Source organism: Pongo pygmaeus, chromosome 10, assembly GCF_028885625.2.
Source record: "Pongo pygmaeus isolate AG05252 chromosome 10, NHGRI_mPonPyg2-v2.0_pri, whole genome shotgun sequence".
NCBI classification, from domain to species: Eukaryota; Metazoa; Chordata; class Mammalia; order Primates; family Hominidae; genus Pongo; species Pongo pygmaeus.
Window position 1 is genome coordinate 47,298,452 of NC_072383.2, and position 20,390 is coordinate 47,318,841.

The window sequence follows — 20,390 nt, forward strand, 5'->3', positions numbered from 1 at the left end:
TACTGCTATTTCGGGATCTTGACACTTTGAGGAGAGGTTAAAGTGTTTCTTAGGCAAGGCACAGAAACCAATACAAACCAGGGAAAGAGGAGCTGGAGAGGCTCTGGAATCCCGCTTCCCAGCCTATCCCTCTCCAGAACCTGAGTTCCCATCTCCTGCTCCTGCACACCCAACTTCTGCAAGCCCTGGGGCTGATCAGGCTGTGACCAAAGCAGGATCCTCCTCTCCCCACCTTGCCCTGGGTTCCTACCACCTTGAAGCACCCACAATCTGACAAACTCTTCCTGCCCAGAAATCCAGGAAGGATCCTGGTCCTTCCACATAACTCTACCCAGAGAAGCCGCAGTTCAGATGGCAGGCATGCCTAAAATGCCAGGCACTGAGCTATTCCCTGGGAACAAAGGACCAGGTCCAGGACCTCTAACTTGTGTGCCAACTGCCAAGAGGCCCCAGGCCTGGGAACCATGCTGCTTTGGACCTAGCTCCTGGCCAGCAGCCAGAGGGGCAGGCACCAGGTAGAGGGGGCAGGCAGCAGGGACTGTCATAAACTGCTCTGTGGCCTTCTCCCAATAAAAGCACACCCCTATCCTCAGATGAGTACAGCAAGACTTAAGAAAACAAGGCTGGGTACTTGTTTTCTTGTACCCACTTTGGTATCCTCAAGGAGGATCACTTGAGCCTAGGAGTTCAAGACCAGCCTAGGCAACAAGGCTAAACTCTGTCTCTACTAAATTTTTTTTTTAAATGGCCAGGCAGGCCAGGCACGGTGGCTCACGTCTGTAATCCCAGCATTTTGAAAGGCCAAGACAGGCAGATCACTTGAGCCCATGAGTTTGAGACCAGCCTGACCAACATGGTGAAACCTCGTCTCTACCAAAAATACAAAAATTAGCTGGGCGTGGTGGTACACGCCTGTAGTCCCAGCTATTCGGACAGAGGCAGAATGGCTTGAGCCTGGGAGGCAGAGGTTGCAGTGAGCTGAGATGGTGCCTGGGCGACAGAGCTAGACTCTATCTCAAAATATAAATAAATAAATTAAATTAAATGGCCAGGCATGGGTGTGTGCCTGTGCTCCCAGCTACTTGGGAGGCTGGGATAGGAGGATCACTTGAGCCCTGGAAGTTGAGGCTGCAGTGAGTCATGATCATGTCACTGTACTTCATCCTGGGCAATAGAGCAAGACCCTGTCTTAAAAACAAAGAGAAGACAGAAGGGCTGAGAGGGACAGAAGGGACCTATGGAGGAATGCGGAGTGGTAGGGGGCTCAGGGTGGCAGGTAGCACTCAGGGTTGCCATCGGTGTCCTTCTTGCCCTCACACACAGGGGTACTAAGCAGCCCCTGCCACTTTGCCCTTCAGTCAGTGAAGTCAGTGAAGGACTGACCAAACAAAGGAAGAGGCTTGGCAACACCTTTCTCAGTGGCTTGACTTTCAATGTCTGATTCACAGATGAGGTACAGAAGCCATACTCGGCCACCAGAGCACAGTTACTGAGGCCAGGAACCATCCCTTTCCTGTTCTTTCCTGTGCTGTTTCCCTTGTGATTGCTGCTACAGCTGGCTACACACAGGTGTCCCCTCCCTCTAAAGAACCCTGGGAAGGCTTGCCCTGGGGGCAGATGAGGGCTGCTGCTACGACAGGAGGGGAAAGGCTGATGATGTCATTTGGCTGTCTCTACCCCACTGTCAGGAAGCCTGGGCACCCCACCCCCACCCGGGCCTCCACTGCTCACTCATAAGCACTGGACATTTGTGCCAGGCCCTCCCATCAGGTCTATACCCCTGCCTGCAGTTGTACATCACGTGTCCCTCACTGTCCTTTTGCATAAGCACACATACGCACACATATACACACTTTCTCTCTCTCTCTCTCTCTCTCTCATATACTTTTGCATATACCTTTGCTGATTACAGTTTCGTAACACTGAGGCCAATACCCTCTTTCACTGTACCTTACACATTAGCTCTTTGCTTGTTCAGCAATTCCTGGTTTCCCACTCAGGGACTGGAAAAAAAAAAAAAGACTCACACAGTTCCTAAGGGCCCTATCAATGGGTTGGGGGTACGAGGGTCTGTGAATATAGAAAACATTCAGCTCCTGCCCCCACTGCCTTACATCTTTCCTGGTGCTTAAGGAAGCTTCTTCTGCTCATGAACTAAGATTATCTTTTCCCAAACAAGCAAATAATGTTCCAGGCACCAAAAAGTCCAAATAGTCACCGAATGGGAACTAGGTCTCAGCTACCCAATACAGTATGTTCCCCCCACCCTCAGCCTTCTCTGGGCCTCGCTTGGCCCAGCACCAGGCCACAGGCAGACTCCAGTCTCAACTGCTGTAGGAATGTCTTCCACTCAAAGCCACAGGCAGAGGACCCCAGGAGAGGCCTCAAGCTTGCCAGAAACATCTAGTCAGCAGCTGGCAGAGCTGAGGGGGTGGAAAAGCCAGTAAAGAACCAGTCCAAAGCTCTGGGGAGCCAGAAGCCATTCAAGGGGCAACTCTGCCCCATGGCAGGGAAGATGAACAGGAACACCATCCTCAGAGGACACCAGACCCTGTGTGCCCAGCCAACAGCGTGGGACCAGGTGAAGAGGCTATACGGCCAATCCAACTCACCCAATGTGGTTGGTGCGAAGAGAGATCTCCAGCTCCCTTAGTACTTTGGTTGACTCCTGCACCCTCCTCCTGAACTTCTGTAAAAAGGGTAGAAAAGGAGGGGAATACAAGAGGGCAGTTATAGACTTTCCCTCCATTACTGGCCAGCCATTCCAGGCCCCTGGCCACAGAACCCTGAAATCCAACTCCCAATGCTCAGAAACAGATGTCCAATATCCAAGTCAAAGGGTTTGCCCCCAAACCCCACAGGACTATAAAGGGTGGCAAGACGGGGACTCTCTGCCTCATACTTCACCTTCCGAGTTACACTGGGGTCCAAGAAGCTCTGGAGTTTCTGAATGTAAGTGTGGGGAGGATTCTTCACCTGGAATCGTTCCTGTAAGGGAAACATGCATATGCATATCCACAAAGGCAACCAGAGACCTGAGGAGGGCACTGAGGAAGAAGAGCACTCCTAGTGTTCAGTGTGAGGGGGACTCAGCCTCTCCAAGTTGTCACCTGGCTCTAGACATCACCTGAACTTGAGGTTCCCTTCCTTGACTTATCCCCAGGTATTCCCACCTGTTGCCATCTCCTCTGCCTCTAATTAGTGCTCCCTGAGCCTAAAATGTTTTTCTATGTCAAAAAGTATTTTAAAAGTGTGCTGCTTGCTGCAAAGATGTTGGGGATTACGGAGTTGTGAACAGCACTCAAAGATAACATTGATTGGGCTTGGGAGGCCGAGGCAGGAGGACTGCTTGAGGCCAGGAGTTTGAGAATAGTCTGGATAACATAGAAAGACTCTGTCTCTACAAAAAAACTTTAAAAAATTAGCCAGGCATGGTGGCTACCACATGCCTGTAGCCCTGGCTACTTAGGCTGAGGTGGGAGGATCCCTTGAGCCCAGGAGTTTGAGGCTACAGTAAGATATGATCATGCCATTGCACTCCAGCCTGGGCAACAGAGTGTGATCCCTCTCTAAGAAAAAAAATTACAAAAAGATATGATTGGGAAATGCTGTTCACTGCCCGGCCAACTAATGGATATGGGTTAGGAAGGCCAAGGGGAGAGGAACTTGGCCTTGTAGAATCCAGCTTTCTCAGCAATGAACTCTGCAGTTGGGACTGGAATGGTTTTGCTGAGCTGACACAGCTCAGGGCTGCAAACACTGCTCCTTGCCCAGACTCCAACAATCCAAAGCAACCTCAAATACTGAAGGCTGCATTCAGCAAGGTCATCCCTCGATTCCCTTCTACATAGGACCTGGGACCATGCCCTACTTTAGCCCAACCCCTTCATCTGACCCAATAAGAAACTCAGGGAGTACCCCTTAGCATTCTGGTCCTATTAGAGCTGCCACCACCAAGATAACTGAAGAGCTGGTGGGTGGAGGGGCTGAAAAGTGTCCAGGAGAATGATATAATGTTAGAGAATAGGACCTAAAAACAAATCGAAGAAAAAAACGAAAGGTGTAAGAAACAGCTGAAATTATCTGACCTAGGAAAGACTGAGAGATCAATTAAAGAACCTCAATATCAAAGGGTTACTGTTCTCCAAACCCCACGCAGGTGCTAACCAACTCCTCTTAATGCAGAACACAAGGATATGGACCTTTGGTGGAGAAGGGACTTGGACTAAGATCTCTGAAGCATACTCCTAGCTTATGTCAAGCAGCATGACCTGGGGAGGCAGTGGAACAGAACAGTTAACACAGACTTGGCATCTGCTTGCCTGAGCTCAGCCCTGGCTTCATCACCTACTAGCATTAGGCAAGTTACTGAGCCTTGGGTTCTTCATCTATAAAATGCCAACACTGTCTTCCTCAGAGGGTTCTGTTATAATTAAATGAGATACTTCGGTGTGTTGAGTACTTGGCCCATAACAAGCACTCAATAAATGTTACCTATTATTATTTCACCCAGAGCCTGAAAAGAAATAATAAAATTGTACATGGCAAAGTGCTGGGTAAACACGCTACCCACACTGCCAGATACTTCCATCTCTACCAAGATGTAAAAAGGTAAAAGCCAACTCTCCCAGCCCTGCATACAGGCCTGTCTCAGTTCACAGACTCGTGACTCATGATCTTCAAATGCATGCAAGGGAAAGAGCCAGGTCATATGTGTTAGAAGACTCTCAACTCTGAGCAAAGTAATGATTTCTATTCTCTTCCAGCTTTCAACATTGTTCATGCAGGGAGTTTCCAGACCTTGACTCTTCTGAGATTTGGGAACAAAAGACTAGAGTCTGGGGCTTCTCATTCCTAGAGGCCCTGAGATAATGAGAAAGACCCTGCTACTTGCCAGGGCTAAGACAGAGTGAGAGGTCCTTTGAGCACCCTGCCAGGCATAGCCCTGAACCTGCACAGCCAATCCTATACCCCTGATCTACACAAACCCCCTTATACTATTGCCCATTGGAAGAAATCAAGACAGCTCTTTGTGGGAGCTAGAGGGGAACTTGGCCTGCCAGCTCTGTCTGTTATGAGAATCCTCTTGAAAAAGAAAGTGAACAGAGATGAGGCCAAGCTTAGGCCAGGGTTCCTCAAGGAACCCAGAGCTGCACTCAATGCCTTTGGCCCCACAGCCTTAGCCAGCCCAAGACACAACTCCCCACCTCCCTCCTCTTTCCCAAACCCCATACCTGGTCACAGATCAGATCCCATTTCTTCTCATTGTCATACTGCCGCAGGAGCCGGGCCTTGTCTGGAGGCAAGTTCATGGAGCTCTGAGGAGAGAACCTGAGTCAACAAGGCTGAAACCTCCCCTCATCTGGAAAAGAGAAAGACTAGACTGCCCACACCTTTCCACTACTGGGCCCTCAGACTTCACCCTGACACTCCATCGCTGATAAGGCAGGCTTGGAAAGATGGAACAGTCCTCCAGCCTCCCCTTCGTGTTTGGTTGAGCAATGTTTTCCAAACCACTGGTGGTAGAATCAATTTAATGAGTCAAAATTAACTCTATTTTAAATAAAAAGAGTAGATTAAAATAGGATAGAAGACACCAGAATTAATTGCAAGTAGGGAGTATAAATAATGTTTTGTGAAGCTTTAGTTTCTTTTCTATTTTATGTATATACACAAATATGTCATATACATACGTCATACCATAAAATGTGATGGGAACATGAGATGGGTCAAAAAATTTGAAAACCCACCAGGTTAAAGCAGCAATTTTTTTCAGTTTGCTTTCCCCCCATAACCTGAGAGATGGGTTTCAGTTTGCTTTTCCCCCATAACCTGAGAGACGGGCAACATGCCTACAACATCCATTCCCATGGGCAAATCCTGAGCCACCCACAACCTATGTAGATGCTATAACTGTGACCCTCTTGCCCATATCAGCATACAAGTGAATGAGAAGAACATTAGCATGAAGATAACTGCTTAAATTTTTTTAGAAAAAAATTTTTAGGCAAAAATTCACAAAAGTACCAGACTTTAATTGTTAGTAGCAAATTACTTATGAAACACCTCCCAATTAATTAAGACACAGCAAAGCACCCTAACCCCTTGGCAAGCCACTCTAATATAGGCTATTTGAAAGACAGCCCAGGAATCATTTTATTTTGTTCACCACTGTTTGGTGACTGAATAAGGTACAAGAGAATGAGTGAGTGAAGCCTAAGGACTTCATCCATGGACTAGCCCTACCCATGCTAGGAGGCTACGTTCCCTACCTTTATCCCCATTCAGTCAAACCTTTCTTCTCATGAGTCTGGCTGTCTTTGTGCCAGGTCACAGCCCTTACCTCTAAAGGCAGTCTGGGCCAGATGCAGTAGCTCACACCTGTAATCCCAGGACTTTGGGAGGCCGAGGTGGACGGATCACTTGAGGCCAGGTGTTTAAGACCAACCTGGCCAACATAGCAAAATCTCTTCTCTACCAAAAATACAAAAATTAGCTGGGTGCAGTAGCGCACACCTGTAATCCCAGCTACTCAGGTTGCCAAGGCACAAGAATTGCTTGAACCTGGGAGGTGGAGGTTGCAGTGAGCCAAGATCACGCCACTGCACTCCAGCCTGGGCAACAGAGAAAGATTCTATCTCAACAAAACAAAACAAAACACACAAACAAAAAAGAATAAAGGCAGTCTGACAACTTTAATCAGACCACTGTACCTGCTTCCTCATAATCTTGAATCAAATATGATCCCCTACCCGAAGTGTCACAGCTGCGTGATCACCCATATGACTTCCCACAAATTCAGCTTCTTCCCAAGCATAGTGCCAGCCACCTAGAAGGCTGCCTCTCATCTTTCTCTCCTTTAGCTACTGTCCAAGTTCAGCTCTAACTCCTTGGTAACCCAAGCATGACCACTTCATTTACCTCTGCCCAATTCTTGGCATCCTCATCCCTGGGGACATGAACTGTGTGTATCCAGGGTCCCTGAGTAGTCACATAGGCCCTGCATTACTCCAGAAGAGGCAAACAAATCCTAGAAGGAGGTCCTCTAACTTTCGATGGAACCAAAAGAAAATCCCTAAACATTTATTCTGTCATACTATCTATTTATTATAAACATAACTCAGATATACTCTTAAACCAGCTGTATACTCTTCTAGCCCCTAAAGTGCTGTGTCTATCTATTTTTACCATCTCCAGCTCCCAACATGCATCTAGTGGGGGCAGTAAGGTGATAATAAACCTATGTGTAAGAGGTCCCATGTCTGAGCTACAAGCCCAGCTACCGGCTGGAAACGAGGTCACTATAGCTCAAAAAGGAAGTAGGGTCGAAGTCTTCAGTTGGAATTTATACATGGAAGAATTTAGGACCAAAGAAGTGGGGCAGGTGAGAGAAACAAAGAAGGGGAAGAAAGCCCCACATCACACCTCTCCCCATGGTTCCTGCTGCACTATGTATCTGCCTGAACTTCCACAGGAAAGTGAGGCTGAGTCCTCCTCACAGTCTATGTAGTATGGATGGCAAGATGGTCAAACACAAGCCTGGAATGTTCTCTCTGAAACTACTTTGTTAAGGGCCAATCTCAGCATACCCATGTGGACAGCAGGACAGGAGCAAGAGGCCTCAACAAAACAAGGACTCAAAGGTCAACCCAGAGTAGATCTCCTAACTCAGCCTAACTGGGGCCAGGCTGCTGCCAGATGAACTCAAGACAGAACTGAGCAGAAACAGTTCTCAGGACTGGTCCTGGCTCTGTGCATATCCTAAACACATCGCTGCCATCTGACCATTTCTCCCAAGTCTGTGCCATGAAAATAGTTTTCTGTTGTCTCCCCTGGAAGAAAGCTGCTGGAATGGAGGAGGGGGCAGCCTGTCACTGCTGTGGCAGACATCGCATCCTGTCTATGCCAACTTCCTCCCTCAGCCACCCACTGTCAGCTGCTGTGGCTCACACTTCTCCACCAGGTGAACTGATGAGGAAACACTTGGTCCCCTCGGTTTGAAAAACTGGGCAAAGTCACCCTCTTGGGGAGTCTTAGCCTAAGGGCATGGAAGAGGCACAGCAGGGACCTGGTCAAACTCTAGATCCCCAGGAAGGAATGATCTCAAAGTATGGAAACGGGTGGTAGAGGCATGAAGTAGGTCTGACCATAGCCACATCCTCCTGTCTAGAGCTTTGGGTGGCACTTTCTTGACAGTGGTCTCAGACTTCTCTGCTTCTTCTGGGCTGAAGTGTGATAGGGAAGGAGGTGGGTAAGGGGAATTCCCCCCAAGCTCCAGCATTCTCAGAAGAAACGGGTCACTGGCTGCCAGTGGGAGCCACCTGCCAAGGGGGCATAAACCAGAGCCTGGCCCGGACAGTTCCCTTCCTGTTAGACAAGGGCATCAGGGCTTTTGCCTCTACCTGATAATGTGTGTGAGTCTGGCAGGGCTCCAATGTCCTAAGGAAGCCACTCTGCCCTTAGGAATGACAACTTCCTGAGTTCCAGGGACAGCAAAGGAGCAAACTTGACACAGTTCCGGTCTCAGTCAAAAGTTTGTTTCCTTGACATTTTTTCTTCAGTGGTTCCACAGAGACTGTAGGCTCCCTAGGCTCCCAGAAGGCAGAAGCTGAGCTAAGTTCTTGCTAACTCCTCATTGAGACCCTTGCTGAGCAGAAAGGAGGCAGTGGCTGTCTTGGAAAGGAGAGGGCACTAAATGAGGGCGAAGTCAGAGGGCCCAAGATCAACTTTGGGCTCTTCAGAGTTATGGAGCCTTGGTGAACGCATCCATAAACTGGAGATAATCTCACTACTTCACAGGGTTTTAACTGAGGATTAAATGATAAATATTTTATGTCTGTGTCTGGAACACTGTGGGTGTTCAACACAGTCCCCCCCACCACCCGCTTCCTCTTGAAAATCTTGTGTCATGTTCTGATGTCCAAGGGACCTGCCCTCTTGCTTCTAGGCTGTCTCTCTCTCTCTGCCTCCATCCCACCTTCAGCAATTGCTTCTCAACACTCTCACTATAGAGCAATCCATTATCCCTTCACTGATCCTGCTCTGGCTTCCTCTAAGACTAGGCGCCAATTTTAGTATCATTATCTTGAGGGGTGGGGGACATGGCAGGAGACTCCAGGGAAGAAGTAAGGAGGTAAGTCACAGCCAAAACAGTCACAATAGGAGATGTGAGGAAAAGGGGAAGATGAACTCAAACTGAAAGCAACTCTGGAACCGATTCCTAAATCACAGGGAACCAGCAAAATGTCTAATAAAAACCTATAATGGGAAGAAGCTGAAAGGTATGGAGCTGGTGCTTCTCCAGCAAGGCTGCTCTGTTTGCCAGTTTGAGGCCAGACAAATCTCCCTGCACAATGGGGTGCATGTGAGCAAGGGCCCGGTCCCTCCAGCAAGGTTTCCTAACTCTCCACCTGATCCTTGACAGCCCCAGTCAAGCCAAGGAGGGAGGCAGCTCTGGTGGCAGAGGTTCCCTTCCCTTTCCCACTCTGCAGCCCCAGCCCAGTGAGCCCCTCCTCGCTTCCTTCCCACTGCAGGGGAAGGGAAATGCCGGTAGGGTTTGGAGTTTCCTTCAAAGCTGTGAGCTCTGCTCTGGGACTCGCCCCTACTCTGACAGTCTTCTTGAGCCAGGCCTGGGGAAAACCCAAAAAACAGAAATAGGAACCACCAAAAATTCCCAACTGTTTTTGTTGGTCCCTATCGTGATAAATCTTAGGAACAGAGACCAAAATGGCATAGCTTCAAGAGACAGGGAGAGAGACGTTTGTAATGTTCCTGGGAAAGGAACTGGAGGCTTTAGGGAAGCTCCAGCGGGGGCTGTTTGTTTTGAGCAAATACAAGAAGTGAGAGGTAGTTTTATTAATGTTTTCCCTCTTGAACCACCTCCCACCAGGTTTCCTATGGCTGTCTTCTCCCAAGTGTGGTAGCCTTAGCCCCCACACTCAGCTCATGGGAACGGGGAGTCCTGAGAAACTCAATCTAGAACTGCCCCACAGGTTAAATGAGAGCTGTCCTGGGCACCACACACTTCTCAACGTGCTGCTGAGCCCCTGACCGCAGGTCCAAGTCCTCCGTGGCATCCACAGATCAGCTCATTGAGCAGATGAGCAAAGATGGAAAGTGGCAAGAGGACACAAAATTTGGGAGTCCAGAAGACTGCTGAAGGAGGAGCTGTAACACAGTGTTCCCACCCCATGTTCCCATGTTCCCACTAGGATCCCCCTTACAAACCAACAGATCTGCCCGAAGCCAATGGCAAAGCAGGCAACACAAGGCACAAAGGCCCATTACTAGCCGCCAAAAGGACAGAGTGTAAGGAACAGCCTCCACATGTCTCTACTGGTGGGCAGCAGGCACAGCTGTGGCCAGTTGGGCCCTGCTCCCAAAGGGCAAGAGCCCAAGGAGGTGGGAGTTACCAGCTCCTGCTGCCTTGGCCCCTTGGCGGCCACAGCCAGTCCTGCCGCAGTAGCAGCTCCTAGACAATGAGAGTTATTTTCAGCCAGCACTTTAACACAAGCCAGCTGGCCAGTGTGCAGGGCGGGAGTCCTCCTCCACCCAGCCCGCCCAGACGGCAGGCCAGCCGGCCCAGCCCATTGCCTACACTGCTGCTGCCGCCGCCTCCACGTCACTGTTTGTTTATCTCATTGTTCCAGCACAGCTCCTTCTAACTCCCCTCAAAACTGCAATCTTTTGTAAAAGGGAATCAAAAAAAATCAGAGAGTTTGATCAAAGGTCCAAGAGCTAAAATTTTAAAAGGTCCAGACATGGGAAGTACGGCAGCCCCTCCAAACACCCACACTTTTCCTTAGCCTTGTGACTGGCTGGGGTAGCACAGGGGAGGAAATGGAACAGAGATGGATGGTCAGATCTCACTGCAGCTCTCACAGACCAAGGCCAAGCCTGGCTTTGCTGCCAACCTGGGGAGACAAAGCTCAAGACTGCTCTCCTTGCCTTGACTCCCTCCCATCCTCCTCTCCAGAGCTCGGGTTTGGAGAAGATAACTTGAGACAGACAGCCTGAAATGGGCTGAGTCAATTATGAAAGGTTCTGGGCAAAGATCTATATCCTGTGGCAGAAAGGAAATCACAGAACAGTCAATGACACTTGGCTAGAAGGACAGGCAACCCCCTGCCCTGCCTCGATAGAATAGGGGCAAACACTTCAGCTGTACCACCCCACCACCACACCAAAGCACTCAAGAATATAAAGGGTGGAAGGCAGCAGTTACCTCCCTGGACTCTAGGCCTCCAGTCCTGGTCCTGCCAAAGTCTACAGCCTCCCCAGGGCAGCTCCCCATTACTGCTCATCTCCTTCCTTATGTGACCCCACACACAGAAGCATGTGAGTACAATACAAGTCTAGCCACACACAGCTTTCTCTAGGCCCCAGCTGCCCTGTTAGACATCTGAACAAATTGCTTAGGTACCACATGACAAAAGGCATAAGAAAAGTAGGTGCTCCTTAAGTGTCTGTAGTATCTTAGATCTGACTTGCTGTTTTTGTTTAATTGAAACTACCACTCTGGTGATGAGCTGCCAGGGAAAAGCCTGCTCTCACAGGCTCGGAACCATGTCTGGAGAACATGCTTTTGTGGTCACTGAGGACTCTGTAACCAGAAATGACTTGCTGAGCAGTTACGGGCCAAGTCCCTGAGCAGCCTGGAAGAAAAAGAAATGGATTCACCAGATGTCTCTGGTTGAACTCTGCAGTTCACACCAGGGAAGTCGGATGAAGGAGAGGCCCTAAAAGGCCAGCATCATTCAAACAAAGAGATGGCTTTTTCTAAATACAATTATAACCCCGGGGCCTCTTCTTCATCCTAGAGAATTCCTCCACTGGATCCTGAGAAGGCAAAGGAAATTGGCCATGTCCCCAAAGTTGGTAAAGCCTCAAACTCTTTCCTCTGCCACACTGTTGGCCTCATACCTGACATCAGATAACCTCTGCAGGTAACCCTGAGGTCCCCAAACCCTGATTAAGGCCACCCTTTCTGGCCTGCCCAGTCAAAAAATACACAATCTCCGATAGGAGCTTCTGTCAGTGCTTCCCAACTGAGCACCCAGGCCCTAGTAAAAAGCTACTGCCACAGCAACTTGATCTGTCTATTGGCTCCTCGGCCCCTCCTCGTGGTTAGCCAGACCCACACACTCCCCAGTTACGCAGAATGGAAAGTATTCTGCTGGGGGCAGCTTATTTTCCAAAGCCAAGGAGTCTTGGGGCAGAGCCTCACATTCTCCCTGCAGCCAACCAACGACCTCCCTCTCTTCATGAGGTTCTGTCCTCCCACCTGGGGAGCCCAATGAGCAGTGCTATCTCTCAGAGGACACAATATTTCTGGGGTCACATCTCCCTCTCTCCTCATACCAACAGGCCCAGTGAGTCTCCCTCCCAAGGTCTCTCATCTATACTTGCCCTTCCATTCCCACTGTCATCACCTGGGTGGGCCGTTATTGTTCACTTGCCGCCCTCTGGGATAAGCTTCTAGCTGGCATCCCTACTTCCAATACTTTCCTCTCTGCCATCCCGCACATGAATGAAACTTTCAAACTTCCAAGCACATAAGATAAATCATGTTTCTCCTTGGTTCAGAAATCTATTTTGACTCCTTATCATTTATATGAGAAAACCTGAGCTCCTTGGCCTATTGCTCTTAGCATCTTACAGTAACAGCTTCTGAGGTAAGATTCTCTCCAGGCTGGCCCCAGCTTCTCTGACAAGCCTCATCCTCTCCCACTCTATGGAATCTCTCTCTCTCCTGGGACAGCCACTCTTCCCATTCCTTAACCCTAGGATTTGCTTGTGATTGATGTTTCCCCAATCTTCTGACTCCCTACCTACTACTTACTACCTGACTTAAAATCCAGCAGCTCTATGACTACCCAATCTAAAATAATCAGCCCCTCTCTTGAGCTCCAAGCATAATCACATTTAAAGAATAAAATGGAAGAGACCTGCCTGTTATCCCCCAACCTCTTCTCCTCCTCTTCCTTAGTAGTGAACCTCCAACACTGAGTTAGACACCTGACAGCCTAGAATTAATATATTTCTCAGCTTCCCTTGCATTTAGGTATGGCTATGTGATCATGTGGGATGTAAACAGAAGTCGTGTACACAACTTCTGAGAAATGTCATTAAAGGGAGGGAACATAACCTTCTTTTCTCCTTTCTGCTTCTAGCTAGTTGGAATACAGACAGCAGACGAACCTTCAACAACTATTTTAGACCATGAAGTGACCTTGGAAATGAAATCCACATGGATGAAATAACAAGAGAAAATACCAGGCCACTGATACCATGGACCTTTAGCACAAATTGAATGTTTCATCATGGGTTTTTTTTGCATATGCTTTCTCTATTCACAACTAGAAAGAACATAAACTCCTTAAGGGTAGGGGCCATGTCTTATCCTTCTTTGGATCATGTGCAGGTGCTTAATAAATAAGTGATTGATCCTGCTCCTACCACTCCTACCACTCCTACCACCAAGTCCCTTATTTAGTCTCCTGGCTAACTGGGGAAACGGAGGATCCTTTAACTTTTTGCCACTGTCCTTACTATTTCTGAGTTCTCTTATCTATAATCTGTCTTATGTGCTATAGCCCAAATCACTTTATATACTGCTTTCCCCTCAGCAAACTCCTACTTTTCATTCTGAGTTTCAACTTCAGTTTATGCCATAATCTAAGCCACTTCCCTGCTCTTCTCTTTAACCAGACTCATCTTCTTATAACCTGCTAGAACACAGGCTTCTGAGCACAGGAATCACCATCAGCTTGTTTAGCACTATAATAGGTGAGCAATAAAGATTGGGCAAATCGAATTTCTCCATTCATATATTCCTTCTGTCCCTAACTTTTCTACTCCATTGTACCCCAGAGAGATTACCTCCTTTCGAATTGTCAGCCATGCTCCTCCTCCAATTCACAACAGGTGAAATCTACCATCTCTAGCAAATCCTTCATAAATGACAGTAGTAACATCCACTCCCCTAACAGTGTCTCCGCACATTTACTAATTACTTTTAAATGTGTTCATGGAATTGTGACTTACGGTTCATGTTTCTTCACCTTTTCTTGGACAATCAATATATATGTTTATCATAAATCTCAGTGACACTCCTAGAGGCACACATACAATGTAGTGGTTAAAGCACTAACTGTGAAGCCACACTGCCTGGGTTTGAATCCTAGCTCCACCACTTACTAGCTGTGTGGCTTTGGGAGAGTTATTTAATCTCTGCAAGCCTCGGTTTCCTCACCTGTAAAATGGAGGCAGGAATAATAGTACTTACCCCATAGTGTTGCTATGATGATTAAATAAGTTAATATAAGTAAAGCATTTAAATCAGAACCTATATAGTAAATATTACACATAATGCTACCTGTGTTTTTTCAGTTTGGTTTTTTATTCAACATTTAGCTGGGAAACAACTCTATGCCAAGCACAAGCTAGAATTTGGCGATATCAAAATAAATAGGGTATGGTCACTACATTCAGAAAGTTCATATCCTGAGGAAAGGTATACATGCAAATCAGGGGTCAGTATAGACAGCATTGCTGTGAAAGAGGCACATACAGTACTGTGGGATCCCAAGGAGGTAACATCTAATTAGACTGTGGAGTCAAGTAAGGCGTAAGGCTTCCTGAAAGAAATGTCACAGCATTTATTTTATTATTATTATTTTTGAGATGGAGTCTCGCTCTGTTGACTAGGCTGGAGTGCAGTGGCGCGATCTCGGCTCTCCGCAAGCTCCGCCTCCCAGGTTCACGCCATTCTCCTGCCTCAGCTTCCCAAGTAGCTGGGACTACAGGCGCCCACCACCATACCCGGCTAATTTTTTGTATTTTTAGTAGAGAAGGGGTTTCACTGTGTTAGCCAGGATGGTCTCGATCTCCTGACTTCGTGATCCGCCTGCCTCGGCCTCCCAAAGTGCTGGGATTACAGGCGTGAGCCACCGTGCCCGGCCTCTTTTATTTTTTTTGAGACGGAGTCTCACTCTGTTGCCCAGGCTGGAGTGCAGTGCTGTGATCTCGGCTCACCACAACCTCTGCCTCCCGGGTTCAAGTGATTCTCCTGCCTCAGCCTCCCGGGGAGCTGGGACTACAGGCACGCACCACCATGCCCAGCTAATTTTTGTATTTTTAGTAGAGACGGGGTTTCACTATGTTGGCCAGGCTGGTCTCAAACTCCTGACCTCGTGATCCACCTACCTCAGCCTCCCAAAGTGCTGGGATTACAGGCATGAGCCACCACACCCGGCATTATTTTTATTTTTATTTTGAGACAGGGTCTCACTTTGTCATCCAGGCTGAAGTGCAGTGGCACAATCTTGGCTCACTGCAGCCTCGACCTCCCAGGTTCAAGCGATCCTCCTGCCTCAGCCCCTCAAGTAGCTAGGACTACAGGTACTCATCACCATGCCTGGTTAATTTTTGTATTTTTAGTAAAGACAGGGTTTTGCCATGTTGGCCAGGCTGGTCTCGAACTCCTGGACTCAAGCAATCCACCCACCTCGGCCTCCCAAAGTTTTAAGACTACAGGCATGAGCCACAGTGCCCCACCTGGAATTAGTCTTAAACATCAAGCAGGAAGGAATCGGGCAAAGGCAAGAGCAGAAGGGAAGATGGTGATATTCTAGGCAAGGAGACAGTATTTGCAAATACTGGCAACACAAAACACCATTACAAATCCAGGAGTCTGTAAGTGATTTACTACAAAGGCATGAAAGTATGTATAAGGAAATTACAGCAGGCAGAAAAGTCGGGTGATAAAGGATATGATGAGCTAAGTAAGTAGGTGGCATAAGTAGGATAATAACAATAATAACACTATTAAAATGAAAACAGTAATAATGAAAAAAGCTAACATTTATTGACAGAACTGTGATAAGCACTCTATATGAATTATCTCATCTAATTCTCAAAACAATGATATAAAGTCCTATGAAGTAGGGACTTTATCCCTATTTTACAAGCAAGGAAACGAAGGCTTGGAAAGGCCATGGAACTTGCCCCGCATCACAAAGCAAGCATATGGTGGAGCTGAGATTTGAACCCAAGTCTGACCCCGAAGTCTGAGCTTTTAACTCCTCACAATGTCTCCTCTGAGACAACGAATCGTATTAGCCCTTCTTTGCACCTTTCCAAATTGTATGCATCCTTCAGGACCAATCAGTACCATCTCAACCTTCCTCATGGAACCTCTCCCAAACAACCCACATCTCTGTGTATTCCTTTCTCTGAATTTTTGTGGGTTTTCTGCCCTAACCTCCCATTAGCACTCATATTCAATCATTCTTTGAACAGCATTTGTGTCTTTTTTTTTTTTTTTCTGAGACAGGGTCTCACTCCATCACCCAGGCTGGAGTGCAGTGGCAAGATCTCAGCTCACTGCAGCCTCGACCTCTTGGGCTCAGGTGATCTTCCCACCTCAGCTTCCCCAGTAGCTAGGACTGCAGGCACACACCATCATGCCTGGGTAAATTTTTTTTGGTAGAGACGGGTTTCACCACGTTGCCCAGGCTGGTCTCGAGCTCCCAGGCTCACGAAATCCACCCACTTTGACTTCCCAAAGTGTTGGGATTACAGGCGTAAGCCACCACGCCCAGTAACATTCATGTCTTCTATGTACCATGCACTGTGCCAGCTGGGGAACCTGTTTTGCCTTGCAATAACTCTTGTATTTACAAAGAAGGGGGAACCTGAAGCTTATAAACATCTACTCTGGGCCAGGATGATGCTAGACCCTTCAATTACAAGATTTCATGGAAAGGTCACTTCTCTCTCATATTGTTATTCATTTTTCACATTTTATATTATTTTCTGAACTAGACCATAAGCTCCTTGAGGACTTTGCCTTGAATACACTTGTTCCTAGACAAGTATGCCTGGCACACAGAAAAAGCTTAATAGATACTCTGGGCTGCCCAAAGAGAGAGCAGAGGCCATTTTGGGGGGCAGCACCCAGTACACTGGCCTAGGGCCCAGCTCTGGCTTTCCAGGAGTCTCATGACACATCTAAGAGCTTATTATAAAGCCATAAAACTTAATGAATCCCTTCCTACTTCCAGACACATGTGGGAGAGGCACGACCCCTGCTTTATAGAAAGGTAAACTGAGGTCTGGCACAGGCACACATCTGTCACAAGTTGTATCAGACACGGAGAGGCTCTACAAGTCCTGCCTCTCCTTGCTTTCAAATGGAGGTACATCCTCAGCACCTCAGTGCTTCCATCCTCTTTTGGGAGGAATCATAATAACCTCAGTCTGCTCTAGATCCATGAGCTGTCCTCCCAATGTTGTCCCCTCTCACGCTTTGAAGGCTAGAACTTGACAGAGGTCTAGGCTACCCACAGCCCAATGCTATTTTTGAGTTGTTCCAGCTTTTTTACATCTTGTTTGATTGTACAGCTAGGAAAAAACACCTCTTTAGACTTAGCCTTTTGAGAGTTCCCTCCCCAAGACCCAAATCTTCTCTGCTTCTTGAAATGTCTGATGTCCTAAGTGTTACATTCACTCAAGGAACACGGATGAAAAACATTACTGCTCATCTCTTATATGCCAGGCACTTTTCTCACATTCTCTCACTTACTATTCTCAATAACCACTGGAGGTAAATATTATACCTGTTTAACTGATGAGGGAATTAAGAATCTGAGACCAACTGGCTCAAGGTTACACAGAAAGTAGCAGGACCCAAATTCAAACCCAGACATGTGGCCTCCAACATACAGGCTTTTCTACCATGTTCGCCCATCTCCTTACAAAGAAAACAAATCTCTTTTTCTAACTTGAGAAGGTCCAACTTGATTTATCCGACTGGCTTTGGTTGATCATTACACAATGCTTCCCTATTCTGCACAACTGAGTGAAACTGGCTGAACCAAGTATGGGTGCTGAACATCTGAAGTTCAAGGCTTCACAGAGTAAGAGGGAGACTGTGCACAGTACAGACGCAAGGAAACTGTCCTCTTGGACACAACCTGGTGACAAATCCTTACATCTGAGTAGCATTTTATTTTATTTATTTATTTATTTTGAGACGGAGTCTCACTCTGTCGCCCAGGCCGGAGTGCAGTGGCGCGATCTCGGCTCACTGCAAGCTCCGCCTCCCGGGTTCACGCCATTCTCCTGCCTCAGCCTCTCTGAGTAGCTGACTACAGGCGCCTGCCACCACTCCCGGCTACTTTTTCGTATTTTTTTGTATTTACTGCCACCACTCCCGGCTAATTTTTTGTATTTTTAGTAGAGACGAGGTTTCACTGTGGTCTTGATCTGCTGACCTCATGATCCACCCGCCTTGGCCTCCCAAAGTGCTGGGATTACAAGCGTGAGCCACGGCGCCCCGCCTGAGTAGCATTTTAAACTTCCCAGTACAGCACAGGCTTTGGAATCAGGGATGACTGGATTTGAATCCTGTTACTTTTCACGAGACAGTCGGAAAGTTCCCGCTCTGCCGCCCAGGCTGGAGTGCAGTGGTGCGATCATAGCTCCCTGCAGCCCCAAACTCATGGGCTCAAGTGATCCTCCCACCTTAGCCTCCAAGTAGCTAGGACTACAGGCATGTGCCACCACGCTTGGCTAATTTTTTTTTTTTTTGTAGAGACGGGGCCTTGCTATGTTGCCCAGGCTGATCTTGAACTCCTGACCTCAAGCAATCTTCCCACCTTGGCCTCCCAAAGTGCTAGAATTACAAGTGTGACCCACCGTGCCCAACCAGTGAAAGTTACGAAACTCCTTTGAACTTCAGTGTCTTCATCTATAAAATATGGATAATATCTGCCTCTTAAAAATGAATAAAAGGGATTTTACAGTGCCTGGCATAGGAGAAAGACTCTATAAGTGGCAACTGGAATGATCTACTCCAGGAGTCACATTTGACTCAAGTTAGCTTCTAAGTATATATGCAAAATACAAATACAATTTCATCCTTTTTTTTTTTTTTTTTTGAGACAGAGTCTCGCTCCGTTGCCCAGGCTGGAGTGCAGTGGCTAGATCTCGGCTCACTGCAAGCTCTGCCTCCCAGGTTCACGCCATTCTCCTGCCTCAGCCTCCCAAGTAGCTGGAACTACAGGCGGCCGCCACCATGTCTGGCTAAGTTTTTGTATTTTTAGTAGAGACGGGGTTTCACTGTATTAGCCAGAATGGTCTTGATCTCCTGACCTCGTGATCCACCTGCCTAGGCCTCCCAAAGTGCTAGGATTACAGGCGTGAGCCACCGCGCCTGGCCCTCATACTATTTTTTTAGAGACAGAGTACAGCAGCATGACCACACCTCACTGTAACCTTGAACTCCTGGACTGTTACAATCCTCCCATATCAGCTTCCCAAGTAGCTGAGAGTACAGGTGTGTGCCATCATGGCCGCCTATTTTAATTTTTTATTTTGGTTGAGACAAGGTCTTGCTATGTTGCCCAGGCTAGTCTTGAACTCCTGGTCCCAGCTGATCCTCCTGCCTTGGCCTCCCGAAACATTGAAATCACAGGTATGAGCCACTCTGCCCAGCCTAATTTCATAGTACTTTAAAATATATAAAAGAGTATAAATGTATAGTTGAATAGCATAGGTTAAACATATGTAAAGTACAATTCCCTCATGTCATGTGATCTAATAATTCTGTAGGTTAGAGCAGTTGCACCCTTGCTCCTTCAAAAGATAAAATCAAGAAACCAACAGCCACCCAGGGGATTCACAGGAAAACTGAGACCAGAACTTAGTGAAATGAAGTTGACTCACTAAGCTGCCCTGCTATTTGAGCAGCTGAGTGATCTGGGACAATTCTAACCTTTTGGGGCCACGGTTTTGTTATCTGTGGAGAGATATGGGAGAGATTTTGCCAGGTTATCTCTAGTGTTCCCGCCTCATCTCAGATTCCTCACTTCCCCAACTGTCTCCTAACTTCCTCGGGTCCACTTCTGCCACAAATCTCTGTTTTTGGCCCCCTCAACTAACTACTCTTCTCAACAACTGTGCTTCTCTCCTTGTGACATTACGTAAGTCCTAGGAGTTGTCCCTCCCCATCACTGAAGGGCTGTGCTGTGAGACTGGAGAAAAGCTCACATTTTTATTGACAGTAGGCATAGATGACTCTCAAATATGTATTTCTATCCCAGACTTCTCCTTTGAGATTCAACTTTAAATATTCAACCCCCATTAGACATTCCACCCAGACTTCCACAGGCTTTGCAACCTCATGTGTCTCAAAGTGGCCTCATCACTTTTCCTTCTAAGGTATTTCTTCTACTGTGTTCCCTTGTTATAGTAGTTAATTCTAATCTAGCAAGCTAGAAATCTGGGTGCTATCCTCAATGCCTCCCTTCTCCCTCACCTCTATCCTCACAATGTAAAATCTAATCAGCCATCAAAAATTGAAATAAAATCTAATCAGTCATGAA

The 20,390-nt window shown here is 47.4% G+C and overlaps 1 protein-coding gene across 7 annotated transcripts in view; it reads right to left on the minus strand.

Annotated features, from left to right (window-relative positions):
* The window catches only part of FMNL3 (formin like 3), a 62,585-nt gene that overhangs the window by 18,220 nt on the left and 23,975 nt on the right, over window positions 1–20,390 (minus strand). For all 7 annotated transcript variants that reach the window (XM_054445512.2, XM_063646915.1, XM_054445511.2 and 4 more), the window contains exons 2-4: window positions 5,235–5,318; window positions 2,908–2,988; window positions 2,613–2,689 (exon numbers count right to left, since the gene is read on the minus strand). In XM_054445512.2, coding sequence (XP_054301487.1) covers window positions 2,613–2,689; window positions 2,908–2,988; window positions 5,235–5,318 — 242 coding nt within the window. The remainder of the gene's footprint in view (window positions 1–2,612; window positions 2,690–2,907; window positions 2,989–5,234; window positions 5,319–20,390) is intronic.